Genomic DNA, 19,423 nt, shown 5'->3' with positions numbered 1-19,423 from the left:
ATGCATGCCTTTCTCCATGTGAAGGTGGAATCAGTCTCTTACAAGACAGTTCACTCTATAGGACAGAATTATCCTTTGCAACTAGTAAGCACACAAAGGAAAAAAAATATTCACCACCATCACTGATGAATTTAGTATTTTTTCCTTGGTTTTCCAGGACTGTTGTTAATGGTGGTTATTTAAGGCTTCATTTCACAGAGACACATTTTCAGGAAAGATTGCAAAGGGCAAAATGAGAGGAACAATAAATAGTACTCCAGGACAGAGCTGACCCAGCAACATCCAGGAACACTAAGAGAAATAAGAGGAGGGTGTTGAAGGCTTTTCCTGTGCTGCAGCTGCTCAGTGGTTGTGGAAAACTAATGGAAAGGGACACGTCCCTGAACAACAGCGGGACAACATCTGCTCTGTAGGAAAGTAGGATGCTCAGGGTCCTGCCAGTCCATGTCAGAGGAGAATTCCTTTGACAGTGTTTGCCACTTGATGAACACCTCTGTACCCGAGGAAGAAGCATCAGAGATGAGAACCAAACCCCGCAATATTCTGACAGTGTGTGAACTTTGTAGGCAGAGACAGGTCCTCTGGCAGGTCCCATTAATCTCTTTATGCAGATTTAATGCTCATGGAAGAGATGGTATGAGCAGCCAAGAACGTACGTCTGCTCTTCACCCCAGGTACCTCAGCAAATACCTAGGACTGGAGGCTTGGCAAAGAGCCAGGAGCACGCTGCTCCGGACCTCATGCCGATTCAGTGGTGGCCTGTGATGGCTCCCTCGTGTTTCTGTTACCCTATCCAAAAATGAGGGACAACGACTTTTCTTCTGCTTTGCAAAATGCTTCATCTTCACAACAGCCTGTAAACAGCAGCTTGACTTAAACTTATTCCATTTACAAAAAAGCCACCTTCTGAAGTTGGATGGAGATCAAATCTTTCATATCACACCCCACAGAGAAGCCTTTTGGTTCTCTCTCTCCATTACAGTTCACGATCAACAGCCAGAAACCCTTCCTGAAGGCCAACTGTAAACCTTGCAGCTGGCTATCACACATGCTCTAGTACCACCCACACCCAGCAGCTTTTCTGAAGGCTCCTTCCTGCCCGACACAGAAGGATGAGAACAGCTTCAGCCGTCATTCACTGGGAGACTGGGACAAGGCACGAGTGGACTTCAGCCAACAGAGAACCCGTGAAGGAACTGCAGCTCTGAACTGCCTCCCGTTTTACTTGTTAGCGGTATTCCAGACACCTTCATGCCAAGCAGCTTGCATTTAGTGATCCAAACCGGTTTGGCACTTACATTAACTTCTACTGGTCTAGATGAGAGCACAGTGAAAATCAGCACGACCAAATGACATACAGCTGGACAGAGCACGGGGCGTGACCTGAGGACAGAGCATGACCAGGACTCCTGGGATGCCCATCCATGCAGCACATCCCTGCTGAAACCCCAGCCGGGTCACCTCAGAGTAAAATGAACTTACTTGACCCTTTTAAGGCTGATGGGAAGAGCATGAGCAGATGATGAGCTGCCCATCTCCTGTAATGAATCATTTAGTGTAACGAGCTTTCCTGGCTCCCACAGCTTTGCTTTATATCCATGAAAAGGCCATGCAGCATGATCATTTTCTGATCAGTAAACAAGCTCAGTGTTACTCCGCCTTAGCCCCTAACCTGATTCAGATTTACAAGGCTTTTCCCCTGGCCAGTCATCCTTCCTGTCTTCCACAAATAACAGGAGTCTACCACAAACCTGGTGCTGATGCAAGGTCTTCACTGTATTGTAACTGGCAACCTCTGATCTACACCTGACTAAATCTGCACCTTCTGTTTTAAGGCCCAGGTCTCACAAAACTGAACACTGCAGCTGCTATTAACCAACAGTATGTTTGATTGTGCTGTTTCTTCTTTTGTTTTATAACTCATTTACTTTCTTAAAAAATGAGGCTTAACTCTTACCATTTTCTTGCCCTGACTACTGCTCAAGCAGTCTGCTGTCAGGACACAAATCTGACTACTTCTTGGAGTGTTGTTTTCCCCAGAGATTAGTCTGGGATAAACACAATGGACAGTAGGACATAAATTGGTCAGAAATATCTGAAAAGCAACCTTTCATAGAAATATCTGAAAAGCAACCACAACAAGATCCAAGTCAAATAGTTTAATCAGTCTAATGAATCTAAGAAACACCCCCTTTTACCTTGTATAGTGTAAGCAGATCCTCCAGTTACTGAACTGACCTTTATAAAAAGAAAAAAATAACTAAGACACGTTTCACCCTTTTATCCTGCTTATTAGGCTTTCTCTTTCACTCCTTTTGGCCGTTTTTCCTTTCTAGTTGGTTTTGATTTACCTCCAGTTAGGACACAGCAGAGAAGTGCCACTCAACTCGCTGCTTCACAAGCCAGCTAGCTCAGCTCAGTCTTTAATATTGACATTGGTAGTGAGTGGAAGAAGCGCTATGAGTATTTCTACATGCATTAAACTAATTTCAATTTTTAAAAGAATCTCTAAAAAAGTACATGACCTAAGGTATCAGTGACAAGGAAAATGCCACCTTAATGTATGTTAGCATGCAAAGTGGAAAAGCAAGTACAAAGAACAAGCTACTAGCTAGGAATAGAGAGAAAGGAGAAAAAAGATTAAAATGGCATTATACAGAAGATGTGGGTATACCACAGAGCTTCAGCTCAGGCTCTAGCAACTACTGATAGCATTCTCAGCTATGTACATCTAAGCAGACCTATCAAACCAGACAACTCAAGTGACACAGGCATCTGGCATGCAAAACCAGGAAATTCTGTTTAAAAACAAGGAAAAGCTTTTTTTTCTGTCAGGGTGGTCAAACACTGGAACAGGTGGCCTGGAGAGGTGGTGGTATCTCCATTCCTGGAGATAATCAAAACCCAACTGGACACTGTCTGTCTGACCTCCAGGGTCCCTTGCAACCTCAATCATTCTGTGATTCTGTGAATCCTGACCAAGCTTAGCTATGAAAAAAGATTTAAACTCAACTCTGCCAAGATGGTGGGTTTTTTGATTGTAAATTTGCAGCATTGCAAAGACTGGGGCACGTAACCTTAGCTACGAAAATCTGCATCCATTCAGTCTCTCCAGAGAGTAAGTAGAATTTTACAAATTACATGCTTAGACGTGAGTATGTAAAAAAACTACCCACAGGACTTAGCCAAATCTCTGCCTGAAATGGAGTTGGAAAAGGTAACATTAGATTGGTGCCTCTTTTAGCTGGATAGTAAATAAAACCATCTGGTGTAAGTCTACATTACTGTATTACAGTACTACAGTACTTCATTTTGAGACAGCACAAGATAGCAGAGACTGAAGCTGATAAGAGTTTGACCAGAATCAGGAAGGGAATTTTGATTTAAGTCACAAATGTTTTAGGCTGCAGAAACTTTCGCCATAGAAACCAGTGATGGACTCTGCTCTCTCTCCTACACTGTGCTTCATACCAGCATTACTCACTAATGCCAATCTGCTGCATAAAACAAGCATGACACCGAAAAATTAAGCCAAGAGTATTTCTGAGAACAGTCTATATTCATTATTGCTATTGATTTGAAACATTGCTCTAGGCATAAACCCAGGCAGAAACAGTCTTATTTGCAGGTAAACCCTGCCAACAATAGCAGAAGTAATAATTATGATACAAGAATCAACATTCTCCCAGCATGTAATGAAATAAATGAATTCAAAATTCAAGAATAAATGTACTTTGCATATTGTTTGCTGTCCTTCTAGATAAAGCAAAAAAAGTAGAAAAGTCACAGTGGAACATTCTATCCTGAAAAATTAATTTCCTTTCCCTTTTCAAGCACAAAGAATCCACACCCCTATAGATAAGCCAATTAGAAGGGCTGGGACAAATGAATTTGAAAAGAATTACAATATTTCTTGTAGAAAAAGTTCATAAAGTGGTTAAAATTTCTTATTCTAAGAACTTGAGAAATCTCTTGTGTATTGTTTCAAAACTCACGTGAAACTTCACTTTACTTTAGTGTGCAATTTGACTCAGAGTCAGAACCTTAATGGTCTGATTTTAGGAGCCTGCCTGCTTCAGTGAGAAGTACACAAGTTATTCAAACGCATAAACAGCATGCCAAAATCAGCAATGCCAGATCTTACAATTGTATATTCACATACTCAAGGGAGAGTGTTAAAATTACTCTACTGGAGTTCTTTTATACCCACAGTTTACAGCTCCATCTTTTATTAGCTGTTAACAGTACAGTTCAACATTACAAGCTGTCTACACACTCTGATCTAGCTTTCTATTCTAAATGATCAAATTTAAGCTCATGCAGGCCTGAGCTTACTTTATAATTATTTCCCAGGTATTCAAGCCCTAATTTTTTACTATGATGTCATAGACTTGACTTTAGATCTCTCAGTGTACATGAGTAACAGTGAAATCGCTATTTAAATGCAATCTCAAACAAGAAAAAGTGAATGTTGTGTTCAGACCAGCCAGACTGCAAGAAACCATGGTATCTATGGACTTTGGTGGAAGTTGCTCTGAAGCACTCAAGATAAGGCTTCCATTAATGTAAGGTTTTTTGCTTCAGAAATGGCATCGAATTCAAAGAGGCCCCTCTTATTTCTTGCCTTATGTCCGAAGAGGAGCATGTTTTGTTCGTAAGAATGGCATAGTGAAAGGTAAGAAACTGAATCCAGCCTATGCAATGGCCAAGTGGCTTTATGAAAAAAAGAGCATTCAGGCAATGCAGAGGCTGCTACTAGTCATGCCAAACCATATGGCTTTGTTGAACGTGTCCGTATCTCTGCATTGTTATGCTTTGTCCTTCACTTCCACCACAAGCTCTTTGGAGCTGTCCTGTTCCATATTTTGTCTTTTATTCAGACAACATTTAGCACTGTGGGGCAGGGATCTCCAAATCATGCAAGTAAATGCACTGAAAACTTTCAGTCTTACAGGGATGACAAAACTGATAGGAGATAGAGCTCAAATTGTCACACTATCCCTTGGTGTGTCTTATGGGCTGATGGAAATCAGAGGAAGTTTTTGTGGTTTAGTTCAAGCACATGGGTACATTCCCTAGTTTCCACATGGGGAAAGGACAAGAAGGCAAATGAAGTACCTTAGGGGAATCCCTGCCCAGTCAGATGGCTGGTGCCACGTTCAGAGCATTTCTCAGTTTACACTGCAGCCTTTGGTCCTAATCACTTTCTTGCTCTCCTCTAGCCCCATCTTTCCTAACAGTCCAGAATAAATGCAACTCCCATTCACCTTGTGGCCAAGCAGAGAAGCAGTAGACATGTTATCCTTGCAAGGTATTTCTAGCTTAGTCAAAAAACAAATCCATAAATGGATAAAACAGTTTTCTAGGTTTACAAAGTCCTCTGCCCTCTTGCAGAGGACTTGCTGCTGCTAAGCTCTCTGGTGGAAGACGCAGATGAACCGATGCCACTGTAGACCACACATTATACTTTCTTTCAGTCCCTCTGCACCACAGAATCTCTCCCCCCCAAGGCCCAGGGAAACCCTTCAAGGAACTCTACAACCATTAGTCACTGTCTCCTGTTGGCTACTCCAGGACCATCTTCAAAACTAGGCTTGCCTTTCTTATGTGGTATAAATCTGTGAGTCCAACTTCAGGTGCCACTGAAATGTGTCCTCTGGACCAAATCAAGCTTGCACTACTAAAAGCACTTATGAAGGAAAAGCCCTAGGCTGCCAGAAGAACAGAGCCAACACCCCGACTTCCACCTGCTTTGGAAGCAGCTCTTTCACTGCAATGTGGGCATGGCTTCATTGACTGTGCTGGCTCTGGGGTCAACACTTGAGAGATCACTGGTGCTACACTGCCTGGGTATGGATGGAGCACAGAACTGAAAGAAGCCCTATGCCTTTACCTCCCCAGCAGATAAACAAGGCAAGATTGTATGGGAGAGATAGTGTCTTAGATCAGCTGATTAACTGTAAAAAAACAAAAATAATTCTCAGAACGGTTGGTGTTCAATTTGGTACATTTTCTTGTTTATGCTTTGTGGAAAGGCTTCTGCATGCTTAAATGCTTGGCTATATTGTTATCAGATATTCTCTTTCCCTGCAGACCTTACATTTTGTATCCCTAAACTAATATAGCTACAAACAAACTACTGTTGCTTTTTAGAAGATACTGGACATGCTCCTGGACCAACAAAGCAAGTAAAACTCTTTCTAGGTGTGATGAATAAAGAGGTAGCTACCTGCTGTATAACCCTTGTTGTCCATATTCCTCCTCCTGGAAGGTGTCCAAAGGGCTTTCTCAGAATAGACCATGGCTTGGTCATACATTATCTAAATCCGTCAGTTTTAAGTTTATGTTTATTCACAAATTTAACTAACTCATAAGAGAAATACAAAGGCAGGGCCATTCTGGTAAAAAAAAAAAAAAAAAGCATCTGTCTTTTTATCCCTGCTATGTCATTTTAAAATGCTGGCTTCCATAAATATTCTACCCGTTTTCCATATACATAGTTATCCAATTGTTCATTCATTTGTATGCAGGCTGAAAGAAACACAGACATCTCTAGAATAAAATCAGAACATTTCTTCCAAAGACCTCTTAATGAACAGTAATGAGTCTGTGGGTAGAGCTGCTGGATGCTTTCTTCACCCTCTCCCCCTGTCTCCAAGTTTAGAAACACATTCCAGAGTTGTCAGAATTAAGCTATTTACAGTTTTCAAGACTTCTTACAGAACATAAATCAATTAGTATCAGAAGCAGCTCATAACTTTCTGAGGCAGACTTGAAAAATAAGACTTCCATACCTTGACTTTGAAAATAGGTTTTAATTCCCGATGATACTTTTTCCTCAGTTATGATGACATTTAACTTCTTTGTTACCTCCTCTGAAACGCCTTCTGAACATCTAGATTACTTCCTGCAGTGTTTAACTATTTCCATTCTCCATGTACTAAATGTCAGAATAACCAATTCCTTCTGTCCTTCATTTTTTTCCCCACTCTTTTAATACAAGTACTGCTCTTCCTTTTTTACCATTCGCTGAGCACATGTGGAAAATTAGTCCCAAACATCCTTCCGTAGTGGTTCTGATACTGCTCTGGCTATATACTTACAAATGCTTGAAAAAAATTTCTCCAGATCCTTCTAACGTCTGGTTTGCCTAAAAGTCCCTAACTTCTTTATTCTCCATTCTCACTTCTGTTCTGAACCCTTTCTTAACATAAATGCTTGCTCTAGCCTACATCCTCCTCTTTCTTTCAGCGTATTAGTCTCTCAGATGTTAGTATGCTCAATGATATCAGAGTATGGCCTTGCAGGTGTTGTTCTAACTCAAGCCAACTGTCCTTTTAATCAGCTCAGGTTTTGCTTATAAAAAAATATTTCATGAGTCACAACCTTACACTCCTAGATTTTTAAACTGCACATCCCCTTTAGCGGGAGCATAACAGTTTGAAAAACAGCACATGTCAAAAATCTTTATATTTCCCAGGGATGTAACAGGATTTTCCTTAGGTGTGACTGTTTAGGAGTAGTATAGGGGTTTCTGTGAGACTATCTTCATGATCGGTAAAGTACACTTTGGCCACTTGCTAAGTTTACCCACCAAATGTCAGTAAGATGATGGTGCCAAGATACCTACACATGCTGGCACTATGCCAGTTATGAGAAATACCCATTTGGGGTCAAAAAGGTGTTCTAATTTCGACACTGGCTGTCATCTAGGGTGCTAGCCAGCTAGAACAGAACTAGCACTGGTACCTACCTAGAGATGAAAACTCCCCAGTTAAAAACTACACCAAATGGCTTAGCTATGAAGCATCAGCATCTGGCCTTGCTTCTATGAGCAGCCTTTTAGTATTGGTGCTTTCCAACAAATCAACCTGCCTACAAGCTACACTTCCAGCACTGAGGGCTGGCAGAGAAGGCTGCCCGGACTCCAGAGCAGACTGCGAAGACAACATTGTCTCATCCACACGCTCTGGGATTTTTTTGTCTTGGAAAGCAAGCCCAGCCAAAGGCTATGTGAGCACAAGAGCCAACACTCCCCAAGGACAAAAAGAAATACAAGTCAGGTTTGTGGTGGATGTAAAGTGCTGCAGTGACAGCTTCAGTGATTTACACTAGGAGAGAATCTGCTCTCCTATAGGACTCCACATTGGTGATTCTCTCTCCATTCAACCTTTCCTTCAATGTCTATTCTAAGTTCTACTGATTTCGTCTTTTCGCTGAAATTCACATTGAAATAACGTCCTAAAATTTTTATTGAGAAAAAACATTGCTTTTGGTAACAAACAAGCAAATCCTTCCAGACATTATATGAATGGAAATAATGTCTATGAAAACCATGTCAGCAGAAAAACATCCCGAATACTTTAGCATTCATTATAACAAATTCTGTGTGAGAGTGACTGGCCAGATCTTGTCTTCCCCAGTTGAGAGCGCAAAAATAGAAACAGGGAGGAGGTTTCAAAGGCACAAGCTCTTGCTGACCAACCTAGCAACTGGTTTCCTAACTTACCTTCCTGACCTGACTGAAGATTGTTGAATAACCTACCACCCAAGATGGGCAGCATTGGGGTCTCACAAGTCTACACAAATCAGCAGAGGTTAGCAGAGGAATAAAACCCACCAGTCTTCTCAGATAGATTATCTCATTCCCAGCAATCTCCTCCACTGTTTAATGAGAAAATAGATACTAATTAACCTCTCTCCCTCTTTGACATCTATGCTTAACCTGAAGCTTTTGGTCTGTGGCTAAGCCCATAAGGATAATTCTTACACACTCCTATGACCATGTTCTGAATTTGGAGGCTTCCTTTGAAGTTTATGGAATCACATGGCTGCAGATGCTGCTAACAGTGGAAGTTATTTTTTAGAGACAGGAACAAAAGAAAAAGTGGGAATGTCACAACCTGAGAGACTGCAGAGAATTTTCTGTGTTCTCATTTTTTGCAGCCTTTCAGATTAAATATATAAAATGTATATTTGCTTTCCAATCAATATCTGAAAAAATCCAAGAGATGGGATAGTGGTAGAAAAATCTGGGTTAAAACCAACAACTGCAAAGAAAGGTTAGTTACCTGAACATGGATTACGCATTTGAAAAACTTTGTGGATGTTACCTTGAAAAAACTTGGGTTGCCCGTACAAGACACTAAATTGCCTGATCTAGCAAAACACGTGTAAGTTATTCCATTGACTTTGAAGATACTGCTCACATACTTAAACATGAGGCACGTGGGTATGCTATTCCGTATACTGGCAGTACGATTTAGAAGCTCTCATATCAAGTCCTACTGCATCACTATAAGGATGAAAAACAGTCACCCTAATTAAAAGCATTATTTCCTCAAGGACATATATAGCTCTCCCATTTCAAAAACCTAATAATGGAAAGTCAGACAGCTGGTTGTCTTTGCTTGGTACTGCTGGCAGACTCTTCAATACAGTGTTCTTAAGAAGACACCGGGGGGGAAGAACCCAAAAAGCAAACAATCTTTCTGCAGTGGCTTGCCAAGAAAATGAAAATGTGTGAGACAATGTGTTAATGAATATCAGCACATATGGGCAAGCACTGGTGATTTTGGTAAGGCAAAGATTTGCAATTAAAATGCCATTCACAATAGAGATAACTAGGACTATCATCAAAATCCCAGTTTAAGGTAGGAGATGTAAGAACGCGCATGTAAGATAATGAAACCTTTTCCTCTCCAATTCAACAGTAAACACAATTAGAATTGAAATTTGAGGACACATCAATCAGAAATCCAAATGTATCATTTTAATCCTGGTATCTTCTATCTCTGCTTTGTGATAAACACTAATAAAACATGTATTTTTATTTAAGAGAAAGCATCAAACTATGATTTCACAACATTTCAATTATAAGTTCCCATTTCATCCTCTTAAATTGCTGTAACATGGTGACTTTTATAGAAGATCTCTGGAAAGTCCTTCCTAATATCTAGCAATTACTTTTGCTGAGGAGGTATCATACTCACTCCACACCATAGTTAACTGTACCCCCCGGAAACTGTTACAGCTCTCCTTGGTGTTTCCTTCTCCCTTCTCTCAGTTCTCATTTTCCTAACCCGAAATTTCAGCCCACTGTTTCTCATCTCATCAGCAGCAACTGACATTTCTCTTTGAAGCCACTGGTACATTTTGAGACACCTCTAGATCCAGCAGTCCTTTCCTCGGGGCTTAAGCTTCACAGATGTCTTTCTTCCTGCTTTTTGCTGCACTTTGCAGTTAACATTCCATTTTTGGAATTTGGGACTTTTTTGAATACATGGTGGCAAAACCGAGTAGAATACCCCAGCTGAGGCCATAGCTGAGCTTAAATATATCTCTTCATGCATTACACTTATTTAGATAACCCAACACAGCATCTGCTGTTATCTTAGTAGTAGGACATTGCCTATTTGTGCTCAGTCACTGACCTAACACCACATGCTTCTTTTCAGCAGAAATGCCACCAAAGAGCCAATAAACTCCCCCATTCTTTTTCATATTCCTCCCCACATGGAGGACTTTACATTTGCTCCTTCTGGGTAGCATTCCATTTAGTTAAAATTTTCATCATACCTTTGAATTCTAGCACTAATGTGCTTGCAGTGCCACTCTAGCTGGTATTGGCTCTCCATCTGTAGTGGGAAGATAGATGCTTTTTAGTGTGACTGATCTACTGCTATGATTTCGAAAGCTGACTTTAAAATTGGAGCTGTACATATGGTATTTAATTCAAATGAATTAAATTATTTGGGAACGTTCGATTTGACTGCAGAAGACTCTTCCACATAAGTCTCCCTACATAGGTTAGGAATTCTAGATCACTGAGAAGTATGTCTTTGCAGCCAGACTCTACAACTTTTCAAGGGAAAAATAATCTAAATCTCATCTGTAAAAAGGAAAGGAAAATACAAAATATATTAAATATGTTTTAATATTTTATATACTTTTCTGACTTTAAAATAGATTATTATCCTGTCTACACTGGAAATTAAGGAGAGAGGAGGCAGGTAAGAGAGTAAAAACCATTGATTTAAAAGGGGTCAAAGCATGGCTATAATACCATCAAGCTGTCCTAATCACAACATGGCTTCGTTACAACTCTACATATTTCTGCTCATCAGCTAATAAATCACAAAAGCCAATCAGAAATTCTGGATTTGTTTTCCTGGCTCTGTCTTTGGCCTGGTGGTAACACTGGGAAGTCCCCTCCATCACTGCACTTTCGCTTCCTTTTCTGTTCAAATGAGGGCAAAAATAGGTGTTCCTCATAGAGAGAAACTAAGGCTTCAGTTGTTAACAAATTTAAAGCTTTTAAAGGAACTTTGTTTTAGAGGAGAGAAAAAAAATTATTACCAACAAATGGGACACCCAAGCAACCTCCATATACAGAAGGGCTTACTGTAGTCTTACCTCTAAAGAAGCGTTTCCCAGAAAATTTATCCCATTGCTGTTCGCATAGATGTTCACAGACTCTTGCAGAAGAACACAAAAGGGCAGTTTTGCAGTGTGAATGAAAACAATGAGACTTATAACTTTGGAGTACTTCTCAATTTAATAATCTAAGACATATTCCAAGACCAGGAATGACAGAAAAACCTCAATGTGAAATATTTAAAATCTAGTGAATAAAAGACTTTACAGGGAAAGATCTTCCCATCACCTGACTCCTAAAGAAAGGACAGGATCAACAAGAGGGATTTTCCTTCAATAACTTATTTTATGTGTAGGAGGTTTTGGGTGGTTTTTTTTTTTTTCTCCTGATCTTTTACAATTACCAAATTAAAATGTAACTACCTAGGAAGAGAATACAGAATATGCAGTTTTTACATGGAGACAGAGTCAAGAGGAATTCTCATGTACCATTTTCATGAGTGTCAGCAACAGGCTTTATATTGTACATTTGTTTAATCAAAGATCAAGGAAGCTTTTATCAAATTAAATAATTGCCTCAGTTCCATGCTTTTATTCTTAACGGCTTAAGTCAATTGGATTCAAAGATGTTTTCAGGACTGAATCCAGGAAAGATTATTAGCTGGCTCTAAGATGCAGGGAGAACTGGAAAGCAAATGTAATCCCACTCAAATTTTGTGGGAACCTAATAAACAACAGCGATATTTAACTGACATTTCAAAGCTCAGAGGCAGAATCATTGCGTTTGTTAGCCTTTAGTCTCATTCCTTCATTTTGCTTAAGTGCAGGAAACTGGATGCAGCAAAATCTTGTCAAACATCACAGAGATCAAGTAAGTGAATTAATTTACTGAAAAAAAACCTGTTCACATTCAGTGATGGAAGTTCATTCTGAGCCACAAAGTGCAATGGCTGATCCTAAATCGGGTTATCCAAGTTTCAGTCAGACTGTTTCCATTGGCATTATTATACAACTGTTGAGACGCTCCACTATGAAGGCTTTAAAAATCCACACTCCCAAGAATGAAGATTGATACCACCTCAACTAACCCTTCACCCAATGCTGTGTTCAAAGCAACACATCATGCTCGAGTAGTTCCTGCAGTAGCAGGAACACACATCACCTCCCCTCTAACCCTGCCTCTGACAGCACAGATATTTCACAATAAATCAAATTATGGTAACCTCCAAAGCCCTAAACACATACAGGAATGACCTGGTCCTCATCCAAGCGGACTTTGGTGGAGAGGGGGAAAGATACCAAGCAGGGCAGCCCAGCTCTGCCCTGGAGGCCAGCTCGGCAGCCTCTGCATGCACAGAGCTCCCATGCTCAGGGACTTGCATGGTGCTGCAGCAGGCACAGAGGAGAGTCGGAGGTGGGGAAGGGCACCTTGGCTCTTTGCTTCAGCAGAAGGGCTCTCCTCTCCTGCTAGACCAGCAGCATCAGTCCCCGCTCTGCCCCGGCTGACATGCTTTGCAGCATGGAGGGCTCAGGTAGAAGAGGAGTCTGAGCTCTCCCTTCAGAGGCGAGGCAGAGGCAGGGAGGGGTTTCTCCAAGGCAAGGAGCAGATCTAATTACTCATCATACAGCAGGGGTTGTGACCCCGAGTCCCCCTTTGCTATCTGCTCCTCAAGCCGAGAGCAGCCGCACAGCTGCCTGCTCTCCCCAGAGAGCATCACGCCTTCCTTCCAGCACCGTCAGTGCTGGGAAAATAGAGCACCCTGCGAGGAGGAGGGGGGAAAGCTTCACACAATTCAACCAGTTATTGGCTTACATCTCAAAGACAGTGTTGGAAGGTTGTATACCTCCACAGCTTCTGTCAGTTATACTAATGCTGAATTACGGCGTATAAAGAATGCTACCATAGTTGTCGTGCCATACTCTGAGATGATTTCTACACAAGTCAGAAACACTCACACAGCTCATGGATAATATACTCGCCAAGAAACATCAGTCAATCTGAAACTTACTGAATCCCTGGAAACCACCTATTTCGACTATTATATCCACATTAATGGTGATATATATGTGCATGGGTTAGACAGAGTAAGCAGACACGACGCCTAGAAAGAAGGATTGCTGTAAACAGCATTTGTTTGCAGAATTAATTAAAAGTTTAGGCAGAAGAGTAGTATTATATAACATTTGCAATCTTTGTTGAAGATGGTAAGAAATTGCTAGAATTTGCTTCTCTTAAACAGCCCAGAGCCAGTGACTTCAGAAACACGATAACCACATCCCAATTAGTAACTCTTTGCCTTTCTTCATCAAAAATCTTACACCATTGTTGGAAAGTCATCACTACCTATTTAAGCATTTTTATGTTCACACATGATCCACCGGCTAGTCCCTCTCCACAGCTGTAGACAAGCGTTCAGAATATAGAATCAATCAGCGTAAATTACGTAACCTTGATTTTTCCCAGTCTAATAATGGCTGTGGGCACATCGCAGGTCTCACTACTGCACTGCTGCTTTTCTAGCAGGGATTTGCAGCAGCTACTCATGGAAAGAAAGTAAAAGCCAGGACAAATATAGAATAATCTTCTGCCTACAAAGTGGTTCCCTATAGATAAGGCCAAGCTGTCTAGGGTGGTAGGGGAATGAACTGGAAATATCAAAGATACCAACCTTTTTGCAGTTCCTCAACAGTACTGGGGGGCAGAGGGTGGGAGAGGTTGCAGTGGCCCCAGGAGTAGCAACATTTCAATCCCAATTGCAGCCTCAAACCAGGGTTTGACAGAGAAGTATGTTTTGAATACAAAGTGGAAATAGGAGTTTTACACAGACTCAAAGGACTATGAGTTCCAATATTAAGTGAACGGGGAGGCCCATGAAATATTTCAGACACACACACAAAAAAAAAAAAAAGAAACTGTGGCAGTCATCATGTGTCCCCTCAGTCAGCCAGGGCAATGTCTATCATAATACTTCTATTGTCAGTACTACTGTTTCATATGAAGCAAAGTTAGGGTAGGAAATTTCTCATCATTTTTCAAACCCAAATGAGAACTGAGCATGACATTTTACAAGTGTAAACTGTGCTGCCTGCACAGTCACATCTCCTGCTGAGAACAGAGCAGGAACTTGATCAATAAGTTTTGCAAAAGGCAACATTTAGAAGGTATCTCTAAAGTCAGCGTACTCCCAGATTAAAATCTGGACTCTCCCATCCTAAGGCTGTAAGTCATAGAATGGTTTGGGCTGGAAGTGACCTTAAAGATCACCTAGTTCCAACCCCCCTCTGCCACGGCCAGGACACCTTTCACTAGACCGGGTTGCTCAAAAGCTCCATCCAATCTGGCCTTGAACACTTCCAGGGACGAAGCATCTACAACTTCTCTGGGCAACCTGTTCCAGTGCCTCACCACCGCCACAGTAAAGACTTTTTTTCTAATACCTAATCTAAATCCACCTTCTTTCAGTTTAAAGCCCTTCCCCCATGTCCTATCATGACATGTCTTCATAAAAAGTCCTTCTCCAGCTTTCTTGTAGGCCCCCTTTAGGTACTGGAAGGCCACTATAAGGTCTCCCCAGAGCCTTCTTGTCTCCAGGCTGAACAACCCCAACTCCCTCAGCCTGTCAGTGGTAGCTCAGATATTACTCTGCAATAATTAGTGCCAACAATTTAGTTTTCTTAAAGCAATAATTCTAGTTTTACAATAACACAGAAAATTGCCTCCAATGTCCCTGGTATGAAAACTTTGCCCTATCATAAATTATCTGATAAGGATAAATCTTTTAGAAGCCATGAATGGTGTTGCAGGACCAATTCACTAGATCTGCCATAAAATACTTGAGAGATAATTGAGATGTCAAGCCTCATCAATATCAACCTACTTAAAGTAAGGACAAGAGGTCAGGAGAAGAATGATAATGAATAATCCCATTATGTGAAGCTGGTTAACTTATATCTTAGAAACAGATACATATCAGTCACCAATCTGAATGTCCTTGAATTTCATGAAAGTCTGGACTTACAAGCAGCCTTAATTCCTTAAAAATCTTATTTCCATATAATCAATATCTATGTTGACAGAGTAGCAGTCTTTTTTTCTATTTTAACTTTCAAGATTTAACCTTTTTTCCAACTCTAACAACACACAGGAGGTAAAATTATGAGTTTGGACAGCATACAGGAAACACCAGTAAAACGTTATTTGAAAAAAATTTAAAAAGTCTCTTCCTGACCAGGCAAAGGAAGCAATGCATCAGACCTCTCAAAACCTCCAAGCCTCAGAGGTTTCTGCCAATTTTCAGTGCTATGAATTTGTTCTCTGTGTCATTCTCAGTTACTGGTTGTATATCTCCACCTAATCAATACACATGCATATGTATCCCACAGTACTTTCTCATCAAAGGTCTTGCATCCCAGTTTTTTATCCGCTCACTTTGAAAACTGACATTGAACACAATCCTGTTTCCTGTTCCCCATCTATTCCTTCTTCCCTTTCTCTTTTTTCATATCCCTCCCCCTCCACTCCTCCTTGTGATATCCCGCTCTCACAAAGTAGCATCTCACTCTTTCCATCTGCTTCTTCAACCATCTGCTCGCTCCTTCCCTTCCCTCTTGCTGGATAACTCCGCAGCCTCTCTAGTGTAGCTCCACAGTCTCCCTATAGCATCACTAAAACTCTTTTTCCTTTTCCTTTTCTGTTCAAAACCACTAAGTGCAGTGAGATTTCCACTCTAGGCCTTAATGGAGGGCAGGGTGCAAAATAAATATCCATCAGTTTAATAATCCTCTCCCTTGATAACTGTAAAATCCTTCGTAAGCTTCCTGTTTCCAAAATGCCATGGCCAAACTGATCTTTCCTTGATGGGATGCTCTGGCCATTTCATCCCACTTCTTAGATCAATTTCATCAGCTATCTACATCCCACAAGATTTTCAGAATCCCCATATTCAGGTCCGCTGCCCTGAGCAGTCCCCTCTTCTCACCAGGCACCTGGTGCCATCCTCTGCCAGTTCTGCTTGGTTTGCTTTGATCTGATCCCACAAGCATTTCTGTGCCTTCTGCTGTTCAGACACTCTGCCTGGAATCAGCTCTTGAAGCTGATTACTACTCCATTTCCCTCTTGCTCGCCCTCTCTTTTCTACTTTGTCAAAGACTGTCATCTTTTCCACACACAAAACTAGAGAACCCTTCAATTACTGATAGAGAGGAAAAATATTACATTTAAATACCATCAAACACCCATTTCCAAGTCTGTGCCTTTCTTCTTCCTAAAACACCTGGCTTTCTATTATTCATTTTATTTCCTTGTTTTGCTTCCTTTCGCAGTCCTTCACCTCCCAGTACCCACATTATACATTTCTTTATGCCTAATCATTTCCTGTTCATCATCTTGGTTTATGCCTTTTCTCCTGTGTTTTCCAGTGAACATGGCAGGTTTCTACCAGACCTCGTTCTGCCCAAGAACAGCCTACCTCATTCCAGGCGATAAACAAATAACATAACACATAACATAACATAACTTAAAATTCAGCAAGGCAAAAATCAAAGAGATGGCTTTGACTTTTTTTGCTCCCTCTTCCCCTCTCTCATCAGCTACTGACATTTGTAAAATTTCAACCAACTCTAATAAACAACCAAAAGTTGTCCCAGTTTCCTCAGAAAGCGAGGCTTGTATGACCACAACCTGCCAATCAGTTCCATCCTGACCACATTCGTACCTGTAAGTCAATATCAAACAACTAATACAATGACAGTAAGGACCCAGAGGTTATCAGCAAAGAGAAACTCAAATTAGCATCTTCATTAACTGTGGGATGCAGCAGCCAGCTGGCCTGACCAGCAGAGTGGCGGGGCCACCCATCGGTACGTGCCTGGCTTGGGAGCAGCCAAAGCACCTCTGGCCTGTGCCCAGCACACAGTCAAGGGAGGGAGCTGGAAGCACTGAGGAGAGTCTGGTAGACGAAATAACTCTGTAATAGCCAGCCTCCCTTAGTTTCCCTGCTTACAGTGAAAGCACCAGGGGTTTAGTCTTGAATCATTTCACCCAACACCAAAACATTGCCTATATCATCTTTTCCAGATCCTTTTCCAGGATCAGAGAGCTGTTAAGAACGTAACACCAATGCACCAACATTTACAGCACAGAAGAAGCATTTTTCTTTTTGTTTCCCCCGACCAGAGAAGGAACAATGTGCTCTCTACCTTTTCTGAATGATACTGGGATTGGCAGTCACCAGCTGGGTTTTCAATCCAACGTCCTTGCTGTATTCACTGGACAGAGGAGGAAGGTTGCACCTGTGCACAGGAAGACAGTCAAGATTTTAAATGACATTCAGGACTGACAGGCTTCAACCTCAGTCTTTTCTAATTTGCACGTTTTCAGGTGGGCTGTTGTTTGGTTGGTTGTTTGGATTTAAAAAAAAAAAAAAAAAGCAAGCTGTCCAAAAATGTAAAAGTGCTGTATAAATACTAGACCAAGCTACAGAAGTTCCCCTGTACTGCATCTATAATCGCAATAGGACATTTTTGTTCCACATTGTGGGGAAATGTAGAAATAAAACCTTTTGCAGGGATAACTTTAACTGCTAAGCAAAAACAGACAGAGGACTAGCTATTCCAACAGGCTGAGAGGCTGTGGAAGAGGCTGTTTTTATCTATAGCAAATACTTCTTTTTCCAAACTCTTTTGAAGTTCTGTTTTTCACTCTGTTCTGTCTTGTTTACCAGCATCAGGCTCCAGAGTGTTACCACTCTGGTATTACAAGCATTCCACATCTTGCAAACAATGGGCAACTGGTTTTTTTAATAATACATTGCAGGGTATCTTCAGCACACAGAACATACCAAGAAAACACAGAGAAAAAATTTTAAGTGACTATTTAAATATGTGCATCTCAGTTCTGCTCACAGACTTGTTCTGGTAGGCCAGGTGATAACGTAATAAAGAGAAAGTGACTGAGAAAATTTACTTTGGAAAGCCAAAACTCCAGAAAATGGAAGTAGAGAGAAACTTCCAAACAACTAACAGCCCTAAACGCTCCATAGTCAACACCTAGAAGAAGGAGGAAGGTGCTGTAGATAAAGATTTAAATACATTCAAACAGTATCCAAGCCTATGCACTGCTCCAAAAATTGCAGTCAGGAGAAATCTACTAAATATATAGAGATTACATCAAAAACTGGTTTCAAAACATTTTTCATTTCAAATTTGTCCAACATTTAAAATCAAAGATATGAACAATATTTTTAATGCTTAAAAGGCAAAAATGATACCACGATTCTCAGAGAGAAGTAGAATTTGGAATTTTTTCAGAAAAAGGCTTTTATTTTTTTTATGTTTTGGGGTTTGGGGGTTTTATTGGGCTTTTTTTTTAAAAACTAAGGAAGTTAAAAAAAAAGTTTGGGCTCTACCATAACCAAATTTGCCCTCCAATTTTTAAGTTCAACCATGGAATGAAGACATCCCCATTTGCACATGCTGGTTTCAGTGGTTTTCTGCAGCGTGCTGGAAAAGCACGGCATGGAGACAGAGCACACGAGGTAAGGAAAGACGAGGAGCACGCTGGAGTGACAGCTCCTGCTCTTCCTGCTCCCACCTAGAGCGTGTGCTGAGCAAACACCAACCCTAAAGAAGGGGTCCAGCAGCCCCTGGTTGCTTTAAGCTCTGCAGACAACCACCCTCCAGAGAGGACGAGGCCCCAGCACTGGAAGAGGGCAGGCAGAGGCACAGAGAGTTTTTTATGTTCATGACTTCTCGTCTCATTACCAGAGAGACATGGCTTCCTTTGCTGTGCGTCACACCTGTGAAGGGCTATGTCATTTTTCTCACCGTCTTCTGTATTAAACTCTCTGTAGCACTCCACTTCTGCAGGCATCCTCCAGGCAGCTGACATCAGTCATGAAACCCTTGAGGCCAACAACGAGTTGCTTATCTGATTTTTTTAATGTTAATAATTCAGAGGCCCATTTCCTGCACTGGTGAGAGGCAGGAGCTGGGGAAGCGAGCTATGGTTCCGTTTTTTATTGCAGTTTCCAGGGGCTACTGCAGAAAC

The 19,423-nt window shown here is 41.2% G+C and overlaps 1 protein-coding gene across 1 annotated transcript in view; it reads right to left on the bottom strand.

Annotated features, from left to right (window-relative positions):
* ST8SIA1 (ST8 alpha-N-acetyl-neuraminide alpha-2,8-sialyltransferase 1) overlaps window positions 1–19,423 on the bottom strand; it is a 141,228-nt gene that overhangs the window by 48,810 nt on the left and 72,995 nt on the right. The window contains exon 4 of the mRNA XM_037389176.1: window positions 17,575–17,667. Within this exon, the coding sequence (XP_037245073.1) occupies window positions 17,575–17,667 (93 nt within the window). The remainder of the gene's footprint in view (window positions 1–17,574; window positions 17,668–19,423) is intronic.

Source organism: Falco rusticolus, chromosome 5, assembly GCF_015220075.1.
Source record: "Falco rusticolus isolate bFalRus1 chromosome 5, bFalRus1.pri, whole genome shotgun sequence".
Lineage (NCBI taxonomy): Eukaryota > Metazoa > Chordata > Aves > Falconiformes > Falconidae > Falco > Falco rusticolus.
This window is presented reverse-complemented; position numbering and strand designations above follow the sequence as displayed.